Source organism: Otolemur garnettii, unplaced genomic scaffold, assembly GCF_000181295.1.
Source record: "Otolemur garnettii isolate 467f Iridium unplaced genomic scaffold, OtoGar3 scaffold00007, whole genome shotgun sequence".
NCBI classification, from domain to species: domain Eukaryota; kingdom Metazoa; phylum Chordata; class Mammalia; order Primates; family Galagidae; genus Otolemur; species Otolemur garnettii.
The window spans coordinates 35,882,783-35,898,265 of NW_003852402.1; the positions used below are offsets into that span (position 1 = coordinate 35,882,783).

Below are 15,483 nucleotides of genomic sequence, written 5' to 3' on the forward strand. Positions count from 1 at the left end.
AAACAAATAAAACATAAATTAAACCAATACTAAGGAGCTGGAATTGTAAATGAATGCCAGAAAACTGACTTTGCTGCTAAACTTGGAGAATGACTTCATAATTTTCCCCTTTTAAGTTAAATTGTTATCCTGAAGCTAATTATCTCTGTGAAGTAACCCTGAAGGTAAACAGATGATGAAACTACAAGAGAAATAGTAGTGAATGTAGAAGAAAATCAGAATCGATGAAAAATGGGCTAATGCCTACATGGAGTCATCAGCTAAAAATGCAGAAATTAACTTTCAAGACCAACCAAATCAGCTCTGCAGCCTGCAGAATCAGGAAGGGAATGAACAAAAAAGAAGAGAATACAGCTTGTTTTAAAGGAGGTAGAATAAAGGTAGTATCAACTGGGATTCATAAGAAGAAAGAGAGGGTACTGCCTTACTAGAGAAGTACTAAAGAGATGTCTGAAGCCTGAAAGATGAGACCGACTGGCTATGCAGAGCTGTAAAGTGGAGCCTTGGAAAGGACATGAGGTAAGAGACTGCATTCTTGGCAAGGCATCACTTCTAGGAGACAAAGAGATGGGCGGTGTTCCATGAAAGTTTCAAGGCTTTCAAAAGGAAAGAAGGAATGGCTGAATAGGAAGGCTTCACTGATACATGACAGTTTCAAAGAAGCATCTCAAAAAAGAGGGAACACTTCACTGCAGCAATAGAAGAGCACTCTGTAACTAGGAAACTACAAAAATCACGCCAATCCCACCCACATCCCCACAGATTGCTTGATATTGATGGTACAGGATACCCAACACACACAAAATCATGTTAGCAACAACCATCAAGCCTCCAGGCAAAGTTAACACTGAAAACAAACACAAACAAAAAAATGAGTAAGTATGGAAAGGAGTTAATAATTCAAAATACTTTTGAGAAGTCAAATAAGGTGAAACTACAAAGTTTGAAGATTGGCAAACTTTTAGAGATAGAGTTCAGTGGAATGTGTACATCCACTGAGTTAGCTTTTCATAATGTATATTCCCCTACAGAGTCCAACAGTGTTATTTTCATCTGTTTTTAACTAGAATAAATATATTTGAATTCACTTGGAATTTATAACAAAATACAATTTAATCCATATGCTCAGGCAGAAAACCCACTCTATTGTCCTTCTCCTCCATCCAACATTAAGTCAATACAATGCTGACACCACAAAAACCAGAAGTTGGGGGTTGAGAATTAGTTATTATTTCTTAAGTCTTCCCATGCTGGCACTGCCCTCTTAAGTCACTGAAGAACATCTTACTTGTACCATATTAACAAAGCCCTGTGTAAGAACACAAGTTATGTCCCGTCTGGAAGGTGGAAATATTAGACATGGTAATCCTAGTAAGAAATGGTGTTTTACGAATCAATTTATCCATGTAACAAAAAACCACTTGTACCCCATCCCCCAAATCTATTAAAATTTATTACAATAAAGGAAAATTCTTTTTAAACAGTATATCAATGTTGCATGCAGGATTTTGTGGGTAAACATTTCCTATCTTGTAATTCCATATCACTGCGTCTCTCTTTTAGGGTAGGTCTTTTTGATATCAGTTTATTGTGATTTTGGTTTTATCTATGTATCATTATTTTTGAAGACAATTTGCAAAACTGTATATAACTTTAAGTCAATAGGGACTTTACTTAAAATATGAATCAGCAAAACAAAACAGAAATGATGTTAGGCATATTTCATTTAAAATTGCTTATCTCTGTATATATTTACCATTTGAGAGTCTATCATCTTGAGTAATTTTTTTCTATAGTACCAAAATCTCTACTTTATCATCCATTTATCACTTCATTGAAAATCCTTTCATTTCTCTCACAAAATGTTTAAAAACCTTTTGATATATCAAAACCTACTCTTATGTTCTATTGAAATTCAAGGCATTTTGGCAAATCTATTATATGAAATATTAGTATTAGTACTACAAATGACTTATCATTTCAAAGTTAAAAGTTAAATTCTTAACTTTTTTATTGATTAGCTATAATATATAGGAACTTTAATTTTAAAAACGTATAAAATAACATCAAAATAATTTAGAAATATTTACATTTTACATTGTTATTAAAAATTATTAAAAAGACAATAAAAAAGCAAGAGAATATACAGAAATGGAATGCACAGAGAAATACAACACAATAGAATAAATCATCATTCCCAGGTTAACTGTGTTAGATAAGGGCTTTATGGCAGTTTCCTAAGAGAAATGAAGAGAGTTAAAAATGCCTTCGAATGCACATTCCTGGAATAACAAGGACTGCCCACCCTGGTAAATACAGATGGAAGTGGTGGGAGAGGAGTCAACATCTCCCAAGCAGCCTATGCCTGATATTCCAGGAATAAACTGGATGTGTCTCTGAGTTTACTTTCTTTCCCTCACAAGTGATAAATCAACTTAATGCTGTAATGTGTTTTAAACATGGAAGGAGCAGAAAGTGTATACTCTTAAAGCATATGTACTAGACACACATTTTACATCTAGTGGAAAGGACTCTGCAATTCATTAGAAGAACGAGAGCACACCATTAGATTTCTGCTGTACATCATTCTAATGTAAGTTTAGGATAACATCCAACTCATAGGACTGACTATAAGCATGAGCAAACACTTGGAAAATTAAAAAACACCACACAAATGTACTAGGGTATTATTATGATAAAAGGGTTTTCTTTTTCGTAGACCCGTAGAGAACCACTCAGTTAATATGCAGTACAGTAGTTGAGAGACTGAACTACAGCATCAGAGATTCAAATCCCAGCATTTACTACTTTAAAGGGTCCTCCTGGGTATCACAGGATAGTAACAGCTCATGGTACTACGTGTTCATTACCTTAGTTGATGAGAAGAACTTTGACTAGTACTTTAGTAAGTTCTGTGTTAGATTCAGCTGATATTTTCATGATTGTAATTGTTAATTATCTATTAACAGCAACAACAGTGGACATTTACCAAAAACTTGCCATGTACTAGACATTGTTTTAAACATTTACATTTTTCTTACATTTAATCCTCACAACCATCCATTAAGGAAGTTATCATTACTCCTCTTATTATTTTTCCTACTTTAACAGATAAAGAAATTAAGCTACACAGAATTATGAAATGTATCGAAGGTCACTGAACCAGTAAGTGATGAACACATCATGCAAACCAGCAGTTTGAAACTAAAGTCCCATAAACTTAAACCGTATGCTCTAATACTAACACCTTCAAAAGAATACATTTTTATTAATATTTACATGGGTGCAGATATATTTAAAAAAATAACAACATACAAAACGTTCCTGGCCTACAGTAAGAACTCAGTAGATGATATTTGTTATTAAAATTAGTTTCTAATTATCATTACTTTTAAAAATTCAGGAAGAAATTTTGTGAAAGTATCACAAAAGAACTCTTAAAAAATTCCTAATATGTTTCATGAATATAAGATGAAGGATAAGACAATTATATGGATTGTATTAACTTCTATTTATAGAAGTTAACAAATCCACTTGGCCACTAATGACTAATCAAAGAACAACCAGTTGAAATCAATAAATCTTTTTAGATATACCTAAGTAACATACTTCTAAAATCAAAAGGTAATTTGCAGAATTTCTTGGGTAATTTTTACAGAGGCACAGTTACTGATAAAGTAACTTTCCTCAAGGTACATCGCTAGTTTTGTATACAGTAAAGTTCTGTATAGAGTAAAACTAAAACCCTGAATCCTATCTCTTGTTCCTTGTTTATATTTGCTTGAACTAAGCCCACAGAACCTGACTGTCACCAGCAGCATTCCTTAGAAATGTTTACAGACTATTTAGCACAAAAGAAAGGAGAGGTTAGTGTAAGAGCATAATGTGGAAATTTTCCTAAAATGCTTGATTTACTGTTCTGAATGTTCATTTTTGCTTTTGAAGTAAACTTAAGGAAAATATATAAACCTGAATATGCAGAAGTGACAAGTAGAGGTGATATATTAAAATCCACTGGGTTTTAAGTTCATCAGCAGGTCAAGTATGAAGAATACTAGAGAGAAGATGACTGTGTTCACCATGTGGATTAAACACTCTTACTCACCCCTTGGCCAACTGTAACCCGCTCCAATGCCTATAAGAAAAAAAAAAGCAGGACAGACTGTTAATATATTTAGTCTCATAAGTTTTATAAACACACTGCACACTGGACAAGGTTTGTAAAAGTGCCATTTTAAAGGATCAATTAAGTGATAACGTCTAAGTTTATGTAGTTAAAACTGTTTACATCATTAAAAGATGTTAACTACTATGCTTGCATAATTTAGGGCTGATTTATAATAGATATGTGTCATATACACAAACATATCCTCGAACGTCAATTCCAATTATATAGTCCTTGAATTTCAAAAGGAATTAGAAAACAGGAAAAAAATGAAACGACATATTCCTGGCTCACTTTTAGTATAGTTAAACATATCAAATAGATTCAATGCTATTGTTATGCACACATACATAAAGATATATTTATGTGTTATACTTTAACAAATTTTCTAATACTTTTAAACAAACATATTGTCTTTTAGTAAACAAAGATAAAGAGATTAGACTTCAAAGCTTATTTTGAAAAGGTGTGTATATTTTTTGGTATGCAAATTCACATATGATTAAGTGCCAAACAAAAGAAAATAACATATTAAAAAAATTTTTATATATACCAGTTTTTAAAATTATGTTAAGAATCATAATATTTTAATAAAATATTTCCTAACATTTCTAGTAAATGTTCACAATCTAATATATATGGAAGATTTGTCATATTTAAGTATGGAATAGGGTCTTCCCAAACTTTTTGGATACATTTCCACTCATTTATAGTTTCAAAACTAAGTTGGATTTATATAGCTTAATTAAAATTTTATTGTTAAAAAATTTTACAAATAAGAAAGTACTGTAAACAAAGAGAAGTAAAAAAATATAATGCATCTGCATATACTTGCTACTCAAATTTAAAATACTCATATTTGTTTCAGGCCTCTAGGCTTTCATTAGTAAATTTTTCTAGATATACCTACATAATATACTTCTAAAACCAAAAGGTAATTTACAGAGTATCTTGTATAAGTATAATTTTAACAGAGGCACAAGGTCACTGACAAGGTAAGTAACTTTCCCCAAGTTGCACAGCTAGTTAGCAACTGAGCAGGAACTAAAAACTTGGCCTCTGAACACTGGTTTACTTATATGCCCTCACACCAAGTACATTTAATGACAAAGACAGTTTATTGTATAAAAATCTGTTTCACAGAAACTGTTTGAAGAAAAAAGTATAATTTATTATTTACTTAAAGGACACCTCACCAAACATCTTGAGCCAAATAGAATGTTATGAATACAAGAGATAGTTATTACATAATTTCATATTAAGTAAAATAGTTAACAGGCCCAGATTTATCATTGAAGGTAATATTTATGGAGATTTCATTCCTGGTACTGGTTGTGCTAATTTCAGATTAAATTTTTGTTATGCATTTTCCTAAAGGCTGAACTGAATAAAGAAATAAAAGAGTATTTAAAAATAAAATTTTTCATGCCAATTAAAATATTATATAACACGGGACTACTTTTGGTATATGTTGCTGATGAGCTTAATTTATAAATGCAAATGATAAATTTTGATTACATAATAAAAGATAACCAAGTAGGTGATGAACAGTTTCTTGCAAACATTAATATTATTTGTTAATATTGTTTCTGGCCAATAAACAAAGATCATGAGGAAAATATACCAAGTATCCTTCATACTAATCTGGAATTACCTGACAGTTTTATCAGGCTTGAGGTATGCTGACAAGATTACTCTTATTTATTTAGTATTTTATTTCTGGTTAGTGCCCTAAACTACTTATCTCAAAGCATCCCCAGAAAGGTATCTTTTTATTAGCTCCTTAAGCATTGACTATTTATAGAAAGTTTATTTTTCAATAATTCCTTTTCATTCCTTGAATGTTTATTTTTATAGTGATCAATCACTCTTGTTTTATAGATAAAATATTATATATTCTTTTGTCTATGGGATATTAATAGTATTATGTTATTAATATGTTATTTTAGATAGTTTCTCTATTTCCTCCAAGTTAGAATTTTTTTCTTTTTTTAAAATCTGATCTCTATTTTTTTTTTCTTTTTTGCAGTTTTTTGCTGGGGCTGGGTTTGAACCTGCCACCTCTGGCATATGGGGCCAGTGCCCTATTCCTTTGAGCCTCAAGTGCCACCCAATCTGATCTCTATTTTCTTTTGTCAGACTTTCCTTAGATATCTAGCAACTCCTGCCTGTCTAATTATTAAATTGGGGCACTATAAATCTGAGTTGAAGTACTATACTTATGAGTGAGGACTATTAGTTGTGGGCCTTGCCATAAACTGATCTATCCTATTTCATTGTAAAATGTCTGATGGCAACATCTTTTGGTCTTTTTTCTTAAGCTAGTCTACTTCAGTTACTTGCCCCATTCCGATAATGACCTATCATTCTAAGAAGTCCCTGACAAGATCCTAACTAAGTACTATTTACAGATAAAATGAAAGAGTAAGACATATTTTCAGAAAAATGTTTTAAGTTGGACTACATTAAAAAAATTAATTAACCATAATTAGATTTCTAACATAACTTTAGGATATATAACCTAGAACACATGGTATAGTATTTTTCACATTGCTATGTAACTGGAATAGAAATAGTGGAACCTAAAAGAATTAATTTAACTTGTGGTTGGATATTAAACATATCATTTAATAAACTAAAATTTAATTTTAATTGTGTATAAAATGAAAATGTACAACATGTTTTGATATACATAATATATAGACAATGCCCAACTTGTGATGGTTCAAGTCAAGATTTTTGAACTTCACAATGATAAAAAAGTGATATGTATTGGATGGCACCTGTGGCTCAAAAGGGTAGGGCGTTGGCCCCATATGCCAGAGGTGGTAGGTTCAAACCCAGCCCTGGCCAAAAAAAAAAAAAAAAAAAAAGTGATATGTATTTAGTAGAAACCATACTTTGAGTACCTTATACAATCATTCTGTTTTTCACTTTCAGTATAGTATTCAACAAATTACATAATATAGTCAAGAATTTATTATAAAGTAGGTTCTATATTAGAATGGGGAAAATATTTCTAATACTTTAAAACTATCTCCTGTTTTCACAACATTCTATTTGGCTCATCAAAATAGATGACTTTGCCCAATTGTAGGCTAACGTTAAGTGTTCTGAGCATGTTCAAGGTAGACTAGTTTAAGCTATAATGTTTGATAGGTTAGGTGTATTAAATGCAGTTTTGACTTAAGATATTTTCAATTTCTGAAGATCTTACAGTGGATATAACTCCACTGTAAGTTAAAGAGCATCCGTGCACAGTGAAGTGATTACAATAGGTAATTTAACATATCCATAAAGCAATTTAATATATCCATCATCTCATATAGTTACATGTGTGTGAAGGGCACCTAAAATCTACTTTCAGAAGAAATCTCTAGTATATGATACTATAGTATGTTTATACTATATAGTTCTCATGCTACAGTTTAGATCTCTAAATTTATTCATCTTGCCTAACTGCAGTATTTTAAATTTCTCATTAAAAAATGTTACTTAATTTGCTTATTTGTAAACCAATATAGTGTCATGAATAGAGACCACTATGGGCTCAAGTGTTCTAGAAATAAGGACACTAGTGAAATCAGGCACAATTTAGGTTTTATTTGACTACATAGTTACTTCATATCCTAAGTAGCTTAATAATATTTTTCCCATTCTATAAAAATTTAGGAGACAAAATGTTCTAATACGAACAAACATAAACACGTCACAGAGCTGTGAACAAAGTACTGAACTAATACTGAATTTAAAACTTGGCCCATTTTATATATTAATTGAAGTAACTACGTATAAACATTTGTTATGTTACTGTATGTCCAGTGGATGATGTTGGGAAGGCAAGTCATTTTTTTTGGTAATCTGCAATGCACAAAAGCATTCTGATGATGGTCCATAAAAATATGGCATTTAATGCATGATATCAGCCAAAAATAATAAATTCTACAACATCTGGACACAATGTTTATTCCAGGAAAAAACATAACCATACCAAACATGCTGACATTCTGGCATTACGACCGCAACACCATTTCTCTTCCTTTAAATAGTGACACATTGGAAATCCCCACTTTTCTTGAGTACATTCTGCAGATGGAAAAATATAGATAATTTAAATAAAATTCTTCCTCTTTCCATTAAAGTAAATAATCTATCCAGAAGGCAAATCAGTCACCAAGAAAGTCAAACAGTAGTGAAACATGGAAGTGGGGATGGAAGTGGTTCATTCCAGTTCATTAATATGAAATCATATTAACGTTATGAAAATGGCATTTGCTCAACAACAGCTGGCTTACGTTTAAGCTCCAGGTCTGATACCAACCAAATTGCCAAAATCATTTCTCTCAGGTTTAGCAAAGTCACTTTCAAAGGCAAGTACTCTTCATGTTCAGTATAATCACAGGAGGTAAGTGATGAGATATTGAACATTCATTGCTGAGCTGTTTTTAAAAACAGTGACTTATTAAATATGGCATCTGGAAATTTGTTACAGAGCAATTTGAATTCATTCCTAACAATGTTGAAGCATTTTCTTTACTAGCGAGTATGTTCCCTTTCCAGAAAAAGAACAGCTGTATAGGTTCTTATTTGCTCATTATTTTAGGAGGCTGTAATTCAACTATGATACAATCTGGCTCAACTGCACTTATGACTTAAATAACAACAACAATAATCAATGTTTACTGCTTAATCACATTATCAACTGCCCTAATTACAGAGTTACCCAAACTGATGTTTAAACTACTGATGAAGAACTATTACTTCCACAGGGTTTTTTTTAAAGGTAAAGAAAACAATTTCTATTTTAAAGCCTGGAGATTAGGTTTAAATTTTATAAAAAACTGTGACAATTAAAGAAAATTAGGATAAATGTAAGTATAAATTTCTACTAGGTTAAAAAATAAAGCCTAACTAAAAACATGAAAACAAGAAAATGCGTTGAAAGAAAATATAATTGAGGTAGGTCCCGTAAACTTCTGCACTACGAAGAATCCCAGATGACTTGTGATTAAAAGGGAGAAAATTTAAATTCATAATCATAAGCCTGTAAAAGGTTTCTTTCAGGTACTAAATTACAATTGTAATAGACCCTACTGATAATTAGATGAAGATATGAACCCCCCCTTTGGGAATATAAACTCAAATAATTCAATAACCAGAAAACAATGTTCTTAAAAAATAGGAAAAGGATCTAAATGGATGTTTCTCAAAAGAGGACAAACAAATAGCTAACAAGTACATGAAAAAATTTCAACAGAACTAATCATCAGGGAAATGCAAACCCAAACCACAATGAGGTATCACCTCACTCCAGTTAGAGAGGCTACTAACATAGACAAAAAATAATAGATGCTGGTAGGTAGGGATGCAGGAAAAAGGGAACTCTGATATGCTATTTGTAGGAATGTAAATTAGTACGGCCATTATAGAAAACATGGAGCTTTCTCAATAAACTAAAAATAGAATTACCATTTGATCCCCAAATCCCACTACTGGTGTTTATCCAAAGAAAGGGAACTCAGTCTATCACAGGCATACCCATCCCCTATGTTTATCACTGCACTATTTCTGATAGCAAAGATATGTAAACAACATAGTGTCCATCATGAGATGAATGCATGAAGAAATGTGGTATATATATACAACAGACTACTATTTCCGCCCCCCCGCTAAAAAAAAGAAGAAGAATGAAGTCCGTCATTGCAGTAACATGAAAGAAACTGGAGGTCATGATGTTAGGTGAAATAGACCAGGCACAGAAAGGAAATCATTGCACACTCTCACCCACATGTGAGAGCTAAAAATGTTGATCTCATGGAGACAGAACATTATTAGAGGCTGGGAAGCGTGTGTGTTGGGCATGGGGGATGGTGAAGAGAGGCAGATTGATGGGTACAAACAGATAGAAGGAATAAGTTCTAATGTTCAATAACACAGTAGGATGACTATAGTAAAAATATGTAGTATCATATATTTCAAAAACAGTGAGAAGAGATTTGAGATGTTTATAACACAAAGAAAAGACAGATGATGGGTGGTGCCTGTGGTTCAAGGAATAGGGCTCAGGCCCCATATATGGGAGGTGGCGGGTTCAAACCTGACCCCGGCAAAAACAAACAAACAAAAAAACTGCAACAGAAATGATAGATGCTCAAGGTGATGGATATTATTAATACCCTCATTCTCATGCTTCAGATAGGGAAAGTGAGCACAGGCAGATAAAGTAAATCACCTTAGTTATAAATCTAGACAAGGCAGAACTGGAACTTAAACCCAAGTTCCAAGAACCCAAGAACCTGTGCTCTTAACTACCCAGCTATAAAATACATGTTCACCAACAATTTCATTTGCAATTGCATAGGAATTACAGATCTCTTGAAGCTTATCTAGGTCCCAGGGACACAGCGCTACTTCTACTTCCAGGAGAACTTGAATCAGTGTTTTGAGTTTTATCAGAGGTTGTATAATTTAATTGAGACATGATTACTGCTGAATGAAAGGGTTACTACAAGCATTTTTTCTTATAACTGAAAAGAGAAATACACAGATCTTACTGCAAAAAGTAAGGGGTTTGAGAAATGGGTGTGTGCCACTTATTCAGAGAGGTTAGGAAAACTACTAACCAATATGCCAGCTGGCTCCCCACCCCCAAATCCAGCCTCTCCTTATTCCTTATACTGAGAGAGCACTCAACTATTCAGATTAGAGACTGCAAAGCTCAGCTTCCCATGCAGCCACTAGGATAACTGCAAAACTAGGTTTTGGCCCACTGAATATGGGCAGAAATGATGTGTGCAAATTCCAGATTACACACGTAAAGGGATGGGGAACGTGTACTTTCCATCCCTACACTTCCACTTCATTCTTCTCTACCTGGAATGTGATGACAAACCAACTAATCCTACGGAAGCAAGAGCAGCACCATTTACTTAATAGGGACCCCTTCCCCCTTTGTGTGTCTGTCTACTTTATCAAAGATCAGATCTGAACTAAAGGTCTCTGTCTACTGTCTGTTGTGCCAGTGCCGTGCTGTTTTGGGAGTACAGCCTGACAGCACAGCTTGAAGTCTGGTAAATTGATGCCTGTTGATTTAACCATCTTATGTAAGGTTGTCTTGGATATTTGTTTTTTTTTTTTTTTTTTTCTGGTTCCATACAAAGTGTAGAACAAATTCTATCTAAATTGGTAAAAACCGATGTTGGAATTTTAATGGGTATTGCATTGAAGCCATTTTAACAATTCTGATTCTGGCGACTTATGAACACGATATGTTTTTCCACCTAATTTACATCTTTTACGATTTCTTTCCACAGTGTTTCATAGTTCTCCCAAAGAGATTGTTCACCTCCTTAAATATATTCCTAAGTATTTTATTTTCTTTATTGCTACTATGAAAGGTATTGAGTCTTTGATGTGATTCTCATCTTGACTGTTGTTGGGGTATATGAAGGCTGCTAATTTGTGTGAGACTGCTGAATTTATTTATCAATTCCAGAAGACTCCTGGTTGACTCTTTGGAATTTTCTAGACAAAGATCAAATGGTCAACAGGGATAGTTTAATCTCTTTTTCCACATGTGGACTCCCTCAATTCCTTCTCTTGACTGATTGCTCTTCTGGGAACTTCCAGCGCTATGTTGAGTAAAAGTGCTGAAAGTAGGCAACCTTGTCTGGTTCCGATTCTAGGCAGGAATGCTTTAATTTTTCTCCCTTTGATATGATGTTGGCTATAGGTCTGTCATATACAGATTTTACAATTTTGAGGAAGGTCCCATGTATATCAATTTTTTTGAGCATTCTTATCATGAAAAGATGATGAATTTTGTCAATGGTCTTCTGCCTCAATTGAAAGGACCACATAGTCTTTCAGGATCTATTTATATGGTAAATTACATTTATAGATTTGTTAATGCTAAACCATCCTTGTATCTCTGGGTGAAGGCCACTTGGTCATGGTAAATTATTTTTTTGATGTGCTGCTGAATTTGCTTTGCTGAAATTTTTGTATTCAAATGGGATATTGGTCTATAGTTTTCTTCTTTAGTTGTATCCTTTCCTGGTTTTGATATCAAAGTAATATTGGCTTCATAGAATGACTTGGGGAGGATTCCTTTCTTCTCAATGTTACAGAATCATTTCTGCAGTGTAGGTACAAGTTCCTCTTTGTAGATCTTGTAAAATTCAGGTATAAAACCATCTAGTCTGGGACTTTTTCGAGTTGGAAGATATTTTATTGCTGCTTCAATTTTCGTGCTTGACATCAAACTGTTCAATTCAACATATGGTACTGGAAAAAATGAACATCAACATGTAAAAGACTGGACCAGCATCTGTACCTCCCACCAGTAACAAAAATTAATTCATGATCAATAAAGGACTTAAACCTAGGCCATGAAACAGTAAGAATTCTAGAATAAAGTGTTGGAAAAACTCTTATTCAGCTCAGGGAAAAAATTTATGAAGAAGATTCCAATGGAAACTAGAACAACAATAAAAACAAACAAACGAGACCTGATCAAATTAAAGTTTCTCTACAGACAAGAACGTGATCAATGTGAAAAAGACACTTGCACTCAAATGTTTACAGAAGCACAATTCACAAATGCAAAGATGTGGAATCAACCCATGTGCCATCAAGACATGAATGGATTAATAAAATGTGGAATATGTATACCATAGAATACAACTCAGCCATAAAAATGGTAATCCAGCATCTTTTGTAACAACTTTTAGTTTTGTCAATTTTTAGAATTGTTTTCTGTTCTCTGTATCTTTTATTTCTGCTCTAACTTTTACTATTTCCTTCCTTCTACTGATTTTTAGTTCAATTGTTTTTAACTCCTTACAGTATAAAGTCAGGTTGTTTATTGATATCTTTTTTCATTTTTAATGTAAGCGTATGATTTTCCTTCTTTTGCTGTGCTATTTTAGTTTTGGTATATAAGGTGTTTTCAACTTTCTGAGGCTATTTTCTTATTTCCTTTTTGATGTCTTCTTTGACCTAATAGTTGCTTAAAAATACATTGTTAATTTCCATGTATTTTTCAATTTTCTCATTTTCTTTCCACAACTGATTTCTAGTTTCAATCCATTATCACTGTAAAGATATCTGTTGAATCATACTGATCTCTTATATGTCCTCACACTTGTTATTTTTTTTTGAGACAGAGCCTCAAGCTGTCCCCCTGGGTAGAGTGCTGTGGCATCACAGCTCACAACAACCTCCAACTCCTGGGCTCAAACGAGTCTCCTACTTCTGCCTCCCAAGTAGCTGGGACCATAGGTGCCCACCACAATGCCTGGCTATTTTTTTTGTTTGCAGCCATCACTGTTGTTTGGTGAGCCTGGGCTGGATTCGAACCCACCACCTTAGGTGTATATGGTTGGCACCTTAGCCACTTGAGCCACAGGCACCGAGCCCTCACACTCGTTTTATGATCAAGTATACGTAAGGTGACCAGATTTTAACATTGGTGAAGCAGGACACCATTGACAGTGGTGGGGGAGGGGTTCTTAATTAAAAATTTGGTCTATATGGAGCAACAAAAATTTTAATAGAACGCAAAAATAGTATTGTAGTATATATTTTTTAATTTCAATTTGTATAATTTACAAATATATACATTAAAAAATTATGTATAGTATTATTTTATTCTTTAGCATATTTCTCATTTGAATGAATTTTTTTTAGTAGATTGCTATTGTTTTTTAAAAGGTCATGAAATTTTTCACAAGAATTTGTTAAATTATATTTCACGCATAAAATGGCTTTCAAAGTCTCAACACTTAATTGTGATTTTTCTGATGTCCACACTTTATTTACCGTAGAAAAAATGTGTTCAGTTGGAGCATTAGTTCCTGGTAAGGATAGCGTGAATCCCACAATTTTTAGTGCATTATTGTATGGAACATGGTTTGTTTCAAAATGATGAAATATTTCTATAACCATTTGTTCTCTATTGTGATTTTTGCTGATGTCTAAAATTTAACCTTTTCCTTATCAACATTTTTTTTAATAATGATACCTCGTAAGACCTAAGTATCACCTTCAAGGCTGGCACTAGACATTTTGCCACCACTATAAAATATAAATAATACAAGTACTGTCTGCTAAATTCATTAAATAAATAAATTACCTAAATTATCTGCATAGCTGAGTTGTTGACATCACTTGTTTAACTAGCACTAGCACGCAGTACAATGTGTATCATCTGAGAGACAGTTACAAAATGTTTTCGTGGTTGCCAATGCCAAAAAATGCCATTGTTCATTAAGTCCAAATAATGGTGGTCGAATTCTAACAACTGATCAACAATGCAAACTTTGATAAGCAGTTCTCTATAATCAGTTCTCAACAATTATTTGTTATTAAAATTTAACATTATAAAATTAACAAAAATAATATAAAACTCATATCCTGGCAAAATAGCCACATGGCAGCCAAAAACTGTATATTCCCTTCCCGTTCTCCCGCCATTCCCTAGCTTGTTGTGTATTCTTTCCAAAAATTGAGACTTTTTAAAAACACCACGGGACACGGGACAAATTGTTAAAAATCAGGACTGTCCCACCAAAAGTAGGACATCTGGTCACCTCAGTACATGATCTATCCTGGAAAATGTCTGTGTATTTGAGAAGAATGAGTATTCTGCTACCATTAGGTAAAATGTTCTGTATATGACTGTAAAATGTATATTTAAAGAAAATCATAGTATAATGATCATATATTCATGATAGTGAATTTATCTATTCTATAAATATGGATTGGGCCTCTACTGGATTTTTCCTTTTGCCTTCACCAGAATGTGTCTTCAATTTAAGTTTACTGAGATATAGATTCCATGTATAAATTTCTCTTCACAGAAAAATCTAAAGGAAATAGCTGATAATGGCAAAATGGTATTTTTACCATTGGGGAATTGGTTAAAGATTAATTAATCATCTCTAATTTGCTTCCCATTGAACCATGTCAGGTGTGATGGTTAACAACATGTGTCAACTTGACTGGGTCATGAAATGCCTGGATATCTGGTTAAATATTATTCCTGGATGACTAGTCATAGAGTTTTGGAAGAAATTAGCAGCTGAGAATTGGTGAAGCAGACTGACTTTACCAGTGGGCATGAGGCATCATGCAACCTGCTGAGGACATGAATAGAACAAAAAGTGGAGAAAGATTGAATTCTCTGTCTCTACCTGACAGAACGAGTTCAGATATCTGTCTTCTCATGCCTTTGGACCGGGCCTGTATCATCAATACTTCTAGTTCTCGGCTCGGCGCCTGTGGCTCAAGCGGCTAAGGCGCCAGCCACATACACC

At 33.3% G+C, this 15,483-nt stretch overlaps 1 protein-coding gene across 4 annotated transcripts in view; it reads right to left on the reverse strand.

Annotated features, from left to right (window-relative positions):
- The window catches only part of METTL25 (methyltransferase like 25), a 128,734-nt gene that overhangs the window by 78,834 nt on the left and 34,417 nt on the right, over positions 1-15,483 (reverse strand). For all 4 annotated transcript variants that reach the window (XR_002771636.1, XR_002771637.1, XM_023509345.1 and 1 more), the window contains exons 6-7: positions 8,157-8,251; positions 4,106-4,135 (exon numbers count right to left, since the gene is read on the reverse strand). Coding sequence is in view for 2 of the 4 variants with exons in the window: in XM_023509345.1 (XP_023365113.1) it covers positions 4,106-4,135; positions 8,157-8,251 (125 nt within the window). In the remaining 2 variants the exon portion in view is untranslated. The remainder of the gene's footprint in view (positions 1-4,105; positions 4,136-8,156; positions 8,252-15,483) is intronic.